At 43.1% G+C, this 14,304-nt stretch overlaps 1 protein-coding gene across 2 annotated transcripts in view; it reads right to left on the bottom strand.

Moving 5' to 3' along the window:
- The window catches only part of KLF7 (KLF transcription factor 7), a 63,963-nt gene that overhangs the window by 14,355 nt on the left and 35,304 nt on the right, over positions 1–14,304 (bottom strand). Inside the window, exon 2 of one of the 2 annotated variants that reach the window (XM_050916202.1) lies at positions 9,217–9,832. In XM_050916202.1, coding sequence (XP_050772159.1) covers positions 9,217–9,832 — 616 coding nt within the window. The remainder of the gene's footprint in view (positions 1–9,216; positions 9,833–14,304) is intronic. The other variant, XM_050916203.1, reaches the window with a different exon arrangement.

Below are 14,304 nucleotides of genomic sequence, written 5' to 3'. Positions count from 1 at the left end.
TTAAATTCTTTTTACTGCTGCAGGTTTTGAAAAGGGAACATTTTTTTTTGTTTGAAATTCTTTCGTATTCATTTTTACCCCTTTTTTTTCCTTTTGCCTCTGAAAAATAGGGAGGAAAAAAAGAGGAGAGGAGGAAAAAGGAGACAGAGAAAAATGAAAAACTCCCTAGAATTTTTCATTTTCCAGTTTTATTAAAAAAAATCTGATTTTTAAAAAGTAAAAAGGCTATTTTTGAATGAACAAAAAAAGTGGCTAAAAATGTTGAATCATTCTACTATGATGCCATGCTGTAGCCTTTTGCTATGGTGTATTATGCAAGCCAATTTATAATGGGTTCGTTCAACATGCATGAACTCTTGGTTGGGAAGTTTATATCAGGAATTGTATTATTTCATCTGGATTTTAGAAACTGCCATAGTTAAGTCTCTTCAGTTCTAAGGGAGATGAGAACACCAGTTCATAAGTCATCTGGAGTAATTAACTCCATCAGTGTAATTAACTATGTTGTGATAAATAACCACACAAATGCACTAAGAATATGTATCATTTGATGACTTGGAAACTTTACCAGGTTAGTGACCTTTGATATGGGGGGATGGGGGGAAGAGAGATTTATCTATAATGACAATACCCACTTCCTGGGCCTGATCCAAAGCGCATAAAGTCAATGAAAAGACTATGCCATTCATGGAAATCTGAACAACACTTAAAAGTGCTAATAAAATTGTACTAATTGTATTGCACATGTGTGAAGAGCAATTTTCACTGAATCATAACTCGGTCAATCCAAACCAGTTTTCACCAGATATGCTTAAAGGTGTGTCTTCTACACAAGGGCTATTTCCATGACCAATACCAACTTTCCAATCCCAGTCCTTACAGTGTTACAATTTTTAAAAAATTGTTTTCTAATTGGAAAATGTTTTCCTGCCCTGTCCCTCCCCAATACTCCTGCCTCTTTTACAAAAACAGTTTTTGCTCAAACTTTAAAACAAAACAACCAACCACTCCCACTGGGTAAAGACCAAGCACCTGAAAAGGTGAATGTTTTGCAAACTAAAAGGTGACTGAGAGCTTATGCAAGCAGCCATAGTGTCTACTGCTAGTTCAACATATAATATACTAAACAAAAATATACACAGTCTATTAAATTCACAAGCATTTATATAAAATCATCCACCTTTAAATAACATTTTGCTTCCAGGAGCCTCTATTGCATTAATAATCATTTATGGACATGGGAATTGGCCTACTCGGACTGCTCAATTGTCCAATATCCTGCTTCTGTCAGAGGTAAAGGAGCAGATGCTTCAGGGAAAGGTGTAAAATCCCTATTATACTTCTGGTTGTGCAATATTATACTGTGAGGGAACAGTTCATTCTGGGCCCAGCTGGTGATCAGTTTTTATCTTGAAACACGAGCCCTTATAAGGGTTATCTTAGCTAGTAGAACCGCAGATGTTTTCCACTGTGGGCCCAACCTTCAAATATGAGTTCAACAGTTAGGTGCCTCAAGGGTTAGGTGTCTAAAGTTGCACTTGCATGCCTAAACCCAGATTTAGGCATTGAACTGTAAAACTCTAGCCCATAAATATCTAATTTTTTTTTTAATTCGTACTCGGCCATTTGCCTCAAGATCTTGTAGCAATAAGCGGCATGAGTTAATCAGATGTACCAAAAAAAAAAAATTCTCATCTGTTTTAAAATTGATCTGCAAAGCAAAACAATTGGGTTTATGCCCTTTGGGCTTCTTTGTAATGTATAAAGATGGCTGTGAGCAGAGAAAGACTTAAGCCTGCTAGGCTTGATTCCCTAGTCATACAAAGGTTTTTGCATGCCCTCTGAGAAGTCTAGATAATTTGGGTTGTACTGTATGCTTCTACCTTCTCCATTTCAAACTGACTAGCCTATTACTTAAACTCTCCTTAGATGGAAGCCCCTGTCTCTTAATCGTTTTTAATCCATTACAGCACATGATAGCTTACCCTTTGGTTTCCAAAATTCCTTGCACATGGCCTTAAGCAAAAGCTTCTTGAGAAGTAAATAAAATGATCCCTGCTGGTTCTAGACCCTGTCCTGACCACGCTCTCCAACAGCTGCAGCAGGTTAGAAAGGTGCAATTATAACTTACAGAAACAATGCTGGGTTGTCCCCATCCTATCCAGGTCCTTTATCTGTCTTTAAATTAATTTTCCCAATGGGTGCTAACGTAAGGTTCGCAGTTCTTTATTACCCTCTGGCTTCTGTTTCAGTGTGGACGCAATACATGGGGGCACCATCCACTCCCCAGGCACTTCACTTTCAAGCACATCATTTTGTTAGTGGCTCAGATGCTTCAACCTTGGTTTCCTCTGAAATGCTCAGATCAATCACATCCAGTCGGTGATGTAACCGCGACTGCATTTTAACAATTTAAGTTGTTTCCATCTCTGACTGATTCTCATCTTTGCTAGGTGTGAAAAGCATTTCCAGAGTAGAGATTTCTCCATCATCCTCTGTTGAAAAAATGATGCAGAGAAACAGTTTAGGGCCAGATTCAAATATCCTTACTCCTGCTGAATGGCGACTGACTCTGCAGGAAGTGCCACTGATTTCAATGGGATGGCTCAAGGAGTAAGATGCCACCCAAAGCAGGTATCAGAATCTCCCCCTTAGCTTTGCTGCACAGTACATTACTTCCGTCTGCTAGATATTTGATTGTCTAAGCAGAAGTTATTGCACCCCATTACTCTTCTCTTACTAGGTTCAGGAATTTTGTTTCTATCTAGGCCTTGTCTCCTGGCCAGATCACTCTCGCTCATCTCTTCTGCTTTTAAGCTGCTGGTGTTGGTATCTGTATTTTCCATTTGTGATGATGTACCTGGTTCCGTGACCTTATTTTTCCTGATGCTGCTTCTTCAAAGGATTGTTCCTCCTTCTCCAGCCCCAGCTCTTCTTTTGCCAAAGCCAAAGTTATCCCTTACTACTGGTTACATACTTTTATTAAATGCTCCTTGTCTCCTTAGTAGATATCATGCTCTGTCCCCTAGCTCCTATATAAAAAAATCTTGTGAAACCTTAACAGTACACAACTAGGTTTTGTGTCCATAGAGCCTTTGCAGCCAATGATCTCACAGGTTAAGCTTCCCATCACCTCCATGAGTTGGGTATGTAAACACAGAGGCACCACAGACTGAAATGCAGTTACACTGCAGGAGAAACACAACAACTCTTTAACAATGCATAATCCCACTACACAATGGGAGGTGAATTGAAACTGCAGGGAGAACTTAGGTAAGCAGAAAGAAATTACCTGGACTTCATTACGGCAGCATTAGTATCTCTACCTTTACAGAAAGTGCCATGGGACCTTAGATTACCACTGGAGGTCATCTATTCCAAGAGTCAGCCTCTCCAGCAGTACCGTGCCCCCTCAGCTCACAGGGAAGGGCAAGGGAATTATCTTCCTTGTCTAGGTCCTGGTCCCAAGCTGCCCTGCGTGACAGCAAATAAGGAGCCCCCATGGCATTGCACTAAGCACAACCTAGGGAGTGACCTCTCTACACCCAGTCTCCAGAGTTCTATGGAAAAAAACTCATCAGTTCCACACAAGGCTCCTCCCACACCCATCTGTGCCACAACAAGATTTGGTCCTATCAGAATGAATGTGTGTTTCTGAGAAGTCACTGGCTCAGGAGAAAGTCTTTCACCCCTCAGCCACCATTTCTAATCCAGCTCAGGACAGCAGTGACCAAAAGCAACTATGAGCCAATGTTCATATAGAGATCTATGTGAAATGAGACGAAGGTCTCATTACTTGAGAATTGTTGTCCGTGTAATTGACACCTTTGTCTGCTCTGCCTCAGCAGAGACCAAGGACTGAATGGGTATGCGATAGCTACCCAGAGACACTAGAGGTGGCTCCTGTACCCTAAACAGTACTGCTTATGGGAAGAGGGTAGGTTTAGAAGAGAAAATAAGGAAAGAGCAAGTAAAAAATCACTTAGAAAAGTTAGATGACTGGCATGTCACATGGGTGACCGCACATGTGCTGCAGCTGGTGTGTAGAGAAAGTACTTACATTTTAAAGTGTTTTCTATCTATTGGTAATTTAGGTCTATGTAGATATTCTCCTATGATCTAGTACCTTTGAAGGGCCCATTTCCACAGTCACAGCTCTCGCTGGCATAAGACATGGGCACTTTCAAAAGTGAAATGGCAAGGTTTTTCCAAACCTAGCTGAACATTTAACAGACTCAGGAAGGGAAAACCCAGACTAGGCTCATTTTAATTAGTTAGATGAACTCTAGTTTCACTTCTATTCAAATTACAAAACAAAAAACAGAACAAAAAACCCTTCAAGTTTAGCAATGCAAAAGTATAGCCAACTACTCCAAAGTAAATATAACCAAGAAATGATTTCCTCCCACTAAGTATTTCCACTGTTTCTGCTGTCAGACCTAGGGAAGCTTGGAATTATCTGTGACCAAGGTTGCCCTTCCAGCCCTCCCACTTCTCATGTTGCTAACTCCTGCAGATTCTCTTCTACACATCACATAAAGCTGTGGATAGTTCTTTTTGCACAGTAGTAATCCTGGGCCAAAGGCAGGCAATCTCCCGTCTTGATTTCATCCATGCTGCCTGTGCAGCTCTTCCAAATATCTTTCCCCAATTTGCTTTGCTTAGCTATTCATATCCTTCTCCTCTTGCTTGGCTGGCTTCCTACCCACTTGCGCTATCTCATTAATACAGTGTAGATATTGCTTCACACGCTAATGCTATCAGTGGTCTTGCTGTCTAATGCTATCAAATCATCTTATTTCCCCAATTATTCCTTGACTTCCTATTCCTTTCCGTTATCTCTCACTCTTCTTACCACTATTCCTTCTTCTCTTGCCATTTCTAAATACTATAGTTTTCCTCTTCTATCCCCTACTTTTTGGAAATCTCTTCCCCATTGTCATCTTAAAGCCCATCTCGAAGCCTTTCTCCCCTCCTATTGTTTAATGCTGCTTCCAATGATCTGATGTCTCCCTTTTCTTCTTGTCGTAACTCTAATAATTTGTTCTCATGCAGGACCACCAGTGGTTGGCTTGTTTGGGTTTGTTATTCTTACCCAGCACTTTGGATAAAAGACACTATATAGTAAAACGGGAAGACAATGTGAGACAGGCTACTGCTTAAAGCCCTTTAGATACCTGGGGAAATGAAAGCACTGGGAAGTTAGATCTCACCAGATCCTAATTAAAAAAAAAAGCATCCCAAAAGACACACAAAGGAGTCCCAAGCAGGATCTGTCAGAGGGTCATCTTGAATAAAATCCCCTACTTAAGGATCTTCCTTGCAAGTCCGTCAGTGGTGTTTATTTTTGGCCATAAAGACTCCATCCCATCATTATACTCCCCCCTCCACCTCATATTAGTACAAGGAAGTCCAATATGACAAGCCTTATCTGTTCCACTGGCCTCTGAACTTAGGGACAAAATGGATCGTGGTCGCTAACCCTTCTTTAGGTCATGTGCCAGCTCATTTCTAGATGTGTTTGCATCCAGACCTTCGCCAGCAATATCCTGCTTTCTAATTTAGGAGGCAGCGGATGACTGTACTTTTTTTTTTTTTGCACATTCCAATTAGCTCCCCCTCTGTTCCTCGCTACATTGGTAATTCAGTTCCATGCATTTGTTAAGACTGGGCTAAAATCCCTGTCTTCCAAAGAGACAAACTGTCGTTGCTTGTGCTGATGTCTGCTATGTGATTAAGTGCAAGTGAATGTGTTAAGGCTGGATTACATCTGCAGCCAGCCCGACTCCATTTATGCCATTTAGATTCCACACCTCACTCCCGCATTAGCTGCACGTCTTTCCCAGACACACAGCTCATCTTTTCCTGCCATTTAAAGTTCTCTGTCACACCACACGTCTTCCTACTCACTGCTTGGCTTCCCCCACTTTGGTCTATACAACCTCCATTTTAATTTCCCCATTTACTCCATATTCCCCATTCCCTTCTGTTTTGTTCAGACTATTCTATCCCTTCCAAATTAAATTCTCTTCCATGCAGATAGCTGTTCATCCCTTTCCAAAGGCTGATGATTTCATAGTGAAAATGTTGCCTCAAACGTGCCATAGAATAATCTCCTGAATCTTTTACATATGGTGCAGCAGTATAATAGAAGTTTGTACAGCACCTAGCATGTTGCGACCCTGATCCTAACCGGAAACCTCTAAGCATTATTGCTTATATAAACACTCTACATAAGAAAAAATCAGATCTAGTGGGTTGCTATTACTTTGTGGCATGCCTAGCTCAGTTTGGATTGTCACACACTAAAGAAAGCCAGCCAAGTGTCCGGTCAGCGTTACAGACAAACAAAAAGGAATGCAAGCCTTCCTCCAACAGACATGGTTTTAATTTTCAGGGAAAGGAATGAATCATTTTCATCTGGCATGTTGTCTTTATACATGAGTTGGGTGATCCTCCTTCTGCTCTGTCTGAACCCCATAGTGAGAGCTCTTTGTCTGCAAGCGCCATCCTGCTCTTTGTGCAAAGAGCAGTAACTGGCAAATGGGTTTGTATTACACATGAGCGAACTACCAGCCAAAGTAAAAATATCTTGCAATCATTTCAGATCCTCTAGTTCAGATACCGACTGAGCCAAGTGGCTAGTGGCTACTGGCACTGTCGGCCGCATTCACAATCGACAGCAAGCAAGCTGCATGCGAAAACAAAGAACCAAGCGAGACGAGTGCTTCTTGTCTATAATCTTGGGTGTGGGGGCTGGGAGGAGACAGCTTGAGCCGTGTACAATACATAGCCCAGAATTTCCCAGCTCACTCCCCTCTAATATTTACTGTCTATGTTTTGGAGGCAGTTGGACTCTCTCCTTGTGTAAGAACCACTAGCTTTGTTGTTCAGAGTGATCAGATTTAAGCTCTTGATCATACTACACATGCAGTCCTGGAAGGAGATCCTGTTACAATGCACCAAAAGTTCAAACCATGCCCAAGGCTTTCACACTGCTCTTAAAATGAGGTGAGGTGTCCTGCTGTGATGGCACAATGGAACTGTGCTTTAAAATTTCCTGGAGACAGCCATGATGTAACTGGGTCCACCACTAGGGCTGTATCTGTAGCGTAGGCGAGACCTTCATGGAAAAAGTTCCACAGCTGGGTATTCTTCATGCTTTCAGAACCACCTCTGTCATCGGCCTTTCTCTGTGAAAGCCCAGTAGGACACTTCCAAAAGCCAAGAAATATCTGTGATCTTATTCTGATATCTTTGTTTACGCCAATTGGCACTTCAGTCCACGAGTAAACCCACTGAAGTCAATGAGACTATTTGTAGGCTGGGACTTCTGTTCAGCACAGGTAAAGGAATCAGAATAAGACTCTCCAGATTCAGGCTATAGTGAGAAACACTTCTCACCTGTAAACTATACAACATTTGAAATACAGATGGGCAAAGGCAATGATGTTAAGATCTTGGTTGGGGCTGCAGGTTGGAGATCAGACTTAATGTTGAACCAGGCAGAGGGCTTGGAGTTCCAAAGCATCAAAAACACAGTGGGCTGTTCTTGCAAGATTTTGACTCCAAACAGTAGAAATTTCACACGATCAGTAGCTTTTGCAAGCCTCCTCCCCCCCACAGTCTTAAATAATGAACATTTCATGAGGTCATCCCTTTCTTGGGAATTGTGTCACATTCTCTGCCAACCTGTGTGACAACTGAAGTGGATCCAGAAAATAGGTCACTTCTGGTTTTAGAGAGTGGGCTTTGGCTCTGGAGAGATCACAGTTTCAAATCTGAAACACACATGCTCAACATTTGTGGTCTGTTGGGGACAGTCTCTCCAGTTTAAGCGTTTTGACCGATATAGGTAGTCTGACAGTGGTGACGGTGTCTGTCTTACTGCTAAGTATTCTCAACATGGAGCCTAATGCCAGAGGTGGTAAAACATTTATCCTCCTGCCCAAGTGGAGATTGATGTGGCTGCTCCTTCATTGGCTAGGTCACACGTGAGGTTACTTTTGGCAAGATGGCTCCCACCACTGGGAGCATTTAGAATGCCCATATTAATGACAAAAAACAATTCCATTTTTACATTACGATGTATGTTTTACACCATGTAACTTCTCAAATGCTGCTGGGAGCAAGATGGATGCAGCTTTCTTAACAATCCACAGATTTGTTTGATTTACTGCACTGGTCCAACGTGCTGTTTTCACCTTGCAGGATCAACCTAGCGTCTAGGAATCCGCTTGTATGACAAAATCGTGAATTAAATGTGCAGTTATCATAAGAGACCACATATTTTAATGTAAAATTGAAGAAACTGATTACAGCAATCCCTCTGGAAACGAGAATAATCACATAAGATAGTGCTAATGGGAATTTATCATCCTCTATCACATGTGAAGCTTAGAACAAAGCAGTGACACTAGTCGATTTCACAGTTATTATTGTCAATGAAGATTCTAACCAAAAAGCTTCTAGGGGCTATAAACAGATGACAGGGGATTGGGGATTCTGAATCGCCAAATCTAAGCCAATTTGGTATGCTGCAAGTAGCTTAGACAGTGAAATTCACACACACCATTATTAAATATTACCCAAAACAACAACCTAATCTCCCTTTTTACAGCCTAATCTCCTGTCCCCTTCTCCCCATACCCACACACATAGCTAAGATAGATTCACCAGTACATTCTGGCTGCTTTGCATCACTAGAGCAGCCAGACAGAGCCAGAATTTATGAGTGTATCTAGTCAGTTTTCTTTCTCTTTCTCTCTCTCACACACACTAATTATATATATCTGATTTAGAATACAATCTTTTTATTTTTTTTAAAGTTACCCCTACAATATTTTCCATTTCAACCAAATAAGACTTGACTGAAATTAAAATTTTAAAAGGCACCTGTGGGAACGAGGCATCCAAATCCCATATTTCAGTAACAACCATTTGAATGGGAATTGGGCGTCCCATTCCCTTAGGCAACCTGCATTAATTCTGCACCAAAATCCGGTAAGCAGATCTCTGCGATACGTAAGACAACAACAGGTAAATCACAACACAGATGCAGGCCTACAACATTTTTCCACCTCGGTCCCCATTTCATAGCTAGAGGCTTTGACTTTTGGGAAGAGAGGAAGCCTTTTAAAAAAGAGAAATAAAAAGAGACCATAATGGCTAGGTGGCAGGAGAACAAGGAGAGAGAGAGGCATCCTACACCAGTACCTGTGTGAGTCCTCTGATGAGCCTTTAAGTGGGAGCTCTTTGTATAAACCTTCCGGCACCCATTGAACTGACAGCGATGAACCCTCTTCTTGTTTTCCGGGGATGCCTCGGCCCCTGCCCCTCCTTGCTCGCTGTCATTCTGCCCACTCTTTATCGTGCCTCCTGCTGCCACCGCCGCCACTCCCACCTTGACTGAGGTGAGTGATGCCTTCTTGGCCACCAATTTCAATGTTACCGTGCCATCCACTGCGGAGAGAGTTTGTGGGGTTTTTACCAGATGGCGGCTGAGCTCAGGAGAGGAAGGGGGTGTTAATGAGGTCACAGCATTGAGTTGGGCCTGGTTGACGGCGGCGTAACCCTCTATGGAAGAGCCGGTGGGCTGCAAGCTGAGGCACGTCTCAGACAGCAGCTTGTCCCGTGAGAGGATAAGGTCCATGTTGGTGCTTTTGTCGCATGTACTCGTCTCCACTGGCAACAGGATAGGGTCCAGCTGTCGGATATTGTCCTCTGAGCCTGAAGGAGAGGAGGTGTGAAGGAAACAGTCTAAATCCTCGCCAAAGTTCTCTGAGATCTTCCTTGGCTCTGTCTGAAGATAACGTTCCAATTCAAGGCATGTCTGCAGGGGGGACGGGGAGGGAAGGAAAGAAACCATCATTAGAAACCCATCTCCGCATTAACCCCCAGCTGGGGCAGGAGGAGAGGCATGGTAATCTCTCTGTGTCCAGAACAGTTCAGATATAGCATTTATACACGCCAAAGCAGTCAAGCAGAAAGAAACAAGACAAACCTACTCCTGTGGTACAGACCAGCTTTGGAACTACGTTGTGATGCAATGCATGTGTCTGGTGCACTTTTTGATTGCCTCACTTGCACTCTGCCCACTGATCTGTCTCCACATGGAATCATTCTAACAAGCCAAACCTCTGAGCAGCTTCAGGTAGCCATCATTTTTTTAAAAAATAACATTTCCAGAGAATTGATTATTCCTTCTCCACACAAATGTGGTATTTCACCCCCAAAATTACCCCAGTCCAAAGCACTGCTCAGCTAGGACCCAGTCTGATCCCAAAAGTGGCACAGTTTTGAATTCCACTATCTTGAAACTCTGCAGGGCTAGAAGCAGGTGACTAGAAGAGGGAGATTCCCAATGGGACCCAACGTTTGCTGTTCAACCCTAGAAGGTCCTGACTCAGTGGAAGATGTGACACAGAAAAGCAACTTTGGGTCATTTTTAGAGGTTTTTCTGGCTCCCTGTACAGTGGAGCACACCTGGCTTTTACTTAAACACACACACACATTACTTACAAAAGACTTGATTATGGTGGAGTTAAGGTGGTCACCACACAAAAATTGCCACCACCTCTCTGTAACAAACTATGAGCATGGACGCAATGCTGTGGTGCAAAGACTTTCTCAGCCTGAGGTCGGGATGACCACCTGACTTAAAAGTGGCCAGATGAGGACCAATAAAGCCTTTCAGCACATCACACCATCTGGTATTCGCCTTATTTTTACAGACAATAGTTAGAAATAATTTGGGAAGTCTTACAGAGTTTAATTTAGTGCTATTTTTCACACTCCTCTGCCTGTAAAGCCTGGCTGTGTTCGCATCTTGATTCTAAATCTACAAGAGTTGGCATGAGACAAATCATCTATCTGATTCATTTTTGAAACATCTACAAATTATCTCTGAGAGAGCGGTTCCATATCATAGAATCATAGAAGATTAGGGTTGGAAGGGACCTCAGGAGGTCATCTAGTCCAACCCAACTCAACTCAACTCAAAGCAGGACCAATACCAACTAAATCATCCCAGCCAGGGCTTTGTCAAGCCAAGTCTTAAAAACCTCTAAGAATGGAGATTCCACCACCTCCCTAGGTAACCCATTCCAGTGCTTCACCATTCTCCTAGTGAAATAGTGTTTCATAATATCCAGCCTAGACCTCCCATACTGCAACTTGAGACCAGTGTTCTGTCATCCGCCACCACTGAGAACAGCCAAGCTCTATCCTCTTTGGAACCCCCATTCAGATAGTTGAAGACTGCTTTCAAATCCCCCCTCACTCTTCTCTTCTGCAGACTAAACAGGTCCAGTTCCCTCAGCCTCTCCTCATAAGTCACGTGCCCCAACCTTCTGATCATTTTCATTGCCCTCTGCTGGACTCTCTCCAATTTGTCCACATCCTTTCTTACAATAGATGGTAAGGTTGGGCTATTATGGTGAGATTTTCAAAGGAGCTTATGGGAGTTGGATGCCCAATTAAATATAAGCCTGTAAATCCAATACCTTTCAACACCTGAGCCAGAAACAAAAGCCTCAAACCATCGGAAGAGAGGTGAGAGATTCTTGGCTTGATGGTAGGGCTTTCACTGATAGTTCTGGGAAAAGTCTGAGTTACTTTTAACCCATAATGGATCTAGGAATGTGTATTGCCTATTCCACACGTAATTTTCCAGGACAAATGTCATAGCTAGGGAAAGGGGGAAACATTTTGCAGGCAATTCATTTTTAATTTGTTTTTTCAATGGTAGCTGTTTGAAGACTTAGAAGCCTGAAGTAGAGAGATGGAGCCCTGGGCATAGTAAAGGTGAGGCAGTCAAAATTGCATAAGAAGTTACTAACATAGCGCTACAGTGTATCACATGGATATAATTTACATAACTGTCTGTTATGTGTCACCTTTCTGTGCACAGGGCTGGAGCCAGAAGCTCTGCAGATCAGATCTTAGTTGGTTCTGACCTCTGTTGACCTAGTCTTGAACAAATCATTTCTCTCTCTTGCCTCAGTTTTGCAGCCTATAAAATGGAGGTGTTACTTCCTTATCCACCACTCAGGCTGTTCTGAGTAACAGGGTTTGTAAAGCACTTTGAAGAATAAAGTGCTAAGCACTAATTCTCCCAGTTTTGAACACAGTGTGGTCCACCACTAATAACAGAGGGCCGGATTTTCAGAAGTGACTAATGATTTTGAGACACGTCAGAGAGGCTGGATGCTCAGTCCTTTCAGCAAATTGGGACCCTTGTGTCAAGCTGGGCACCCAAAAACTGAGATACCTCAGAATCACTAGTTGCTTTTGAAAATCTTGGCCTTACTCTGTATTTTGTAGTGGCGTGTACAGTAGGATAGAGGAAGGTTTGAGCCAGTACCTAACACTTTCTCTGCAGCCCCATCAGGGGCTTTTGCACAAGGTAGAGCTTCCATTTTTTAAAATGGGTTTCTTTAGGTATCTTATCATTATTATTTGTATTCTCATGGTGCCTAGGAGCCTGGTCATGAACCAGGACCCCCTGGTGCTGGGCGCTGGCCCAAACAGTTTAGAGTCTAATGGTTCAAAATAACATCATCCAAAGAGAATCTAATCCAATGCCGTCTTTACAGCCCTGTCTATATTGGGCAAGGTTTACAACAAAATATTCCAACTGGTTTTGGCACTAGAGGGACCCTGGAATAATGAGGATCTTGCGGCTAGATACGTTTCTAGTCAACAACCCCATTTAGCTGAACCTGCCTTGAAGAAAGTCTAACAAAAAATGACGATAAAAAGGAAGCTGCCCTCCAAAGCCTTGCCCACTGTCAGGCTCCCACCAGTCGCCCTGAGAGAACTGGTTTGTAATTATGCCTAGTGTAGACACAATCACTGAATCAGCAAATAAACAGAAATGCTGAGCCAGACACTCGGCTGACCCCAATCAGTGTAATTCCACTGCAGTCAGTGGATGTGTACTTATCTACACGAGCCAAGGACCTGGCCCCGGTGCTGTCCTCTTACTGGGATGCTGATTCTAGTGACTGTTATCAACTGTTTCATTGCTGACTGCAGAGAGGCCTGGTCAATCGTATGTGGAGCTTGAGTAGCACACACCATGTTCCTGCACTGAGTCCTGGACCCCGAGTAAACGTCTGATCCCATAGGATTGCTCCAAAAAGAGCACATGCCCTTTTCACAGTGATGATTGTACTTCTATTGACTTTGGTTGTCACCTGGTATGATGGTAACGGGGAAAGGTCAAAAGAAGAGGATAAAGCACAGTTATTCATAAAGCTCTCTCAGGCCTTGTCTATAGGAATTAGCACCAATCTGAGCAACTATTGCCGTTGGACCCATACAAATCATTTCATGCACCCATGCAAATCATTGCACCCATACAAGGGCTCTCCTTGTCTACATTGGTACAGCCTCCTTGGCAGCTGAAACTGAGGCTAGTTCCCTGTGCAGACACAGGCTATTTCTACAGGCCTATTCATCTGCTTACATGGCTTGTATTACATTAGTATGTGAATGCTTCACAATCCTTAATGTGTTTATCCTCACAACTATCCTCTTCGTTAGGGAAGCTCAGACCCCAAATGACTTGCCCAAGGTCACGCCTGGGGGTCTGTGGTGCAGCAGAAGATTGAATCCAAATCCCCCGAGTCCCAGGTTACTGCCCTCACCTCAGAGCAGCTGTCTCTGGAGATATTGTAAGGGTAGCTCCCGGCACACACTGGGAATCTCTGTTTGTATTGCCACTGGAGGTGCTACATTCCACAAGGAACTGAAGGGACGGCAACCAACAGCTGATCCCTTTATTTTTCAGTTAGCATTTCAAGTACAGTGGCTGGGAAGCACTGAAACCAGGCCCTCAAGTTTGACAGTTTGCAAAATCCAAGAATAATGTTACGAAAGCCAATCTGGTAGAAGACAGATGCTAAGAACCTGAGACTTCTGTCAGGTCTCTTTGATGTGTGGCTCTGCTGATGGTCCTGATTCAGGAGTCGAGAAATTGCTTATTTGTCTTCCCCCCTCCCCGCCCTCCTTCAGTTAGTTTCTTTGGAAGGGTTCACATTTCCTGCTGCACAATGCAAATCAGCCCCTGGAACATCCGCCCATTTCATCTTCTGAGGTTTCCCTGCTTGCGGTGCAGAAGAGGAAGTTTGAAACTCCTGGAGTCGGCATTAAACACTTGGGCAAGTTGTAACAGCGTCACAGGTTGCTGTTGCCTAACTTCCCTGACTACATGTGATTGTCGGACATGCTTTTTGCTGAGGCCTTCCCTCTTTAAATGAATGCTGAGGATTTCTTTGAAGGGAAAGGCCCAGTCTGTCG

The sequence above is a fragment of the Gopherus flavomarginatus genome, chromosome 10, assembly GCF_025201925.1.
Source record: "Gopherus flavomarginatus isolate rGopFla2 chromosome 10, rGopFla2.mat.asm, whole genome shotgun sequence".
NCBI classification, from domain to species: domain Eukaryota; kingdom Metazoa; phylum Chordata; order Testudines; family Testudinidae; genus Gopherus; species Gopherus flavomarginatus.
The sequence above is the reverse complement of the archived record's forward strand: the minus strand, read 5'-3'. Positions and strand labels throughout refer to the sequence as shown.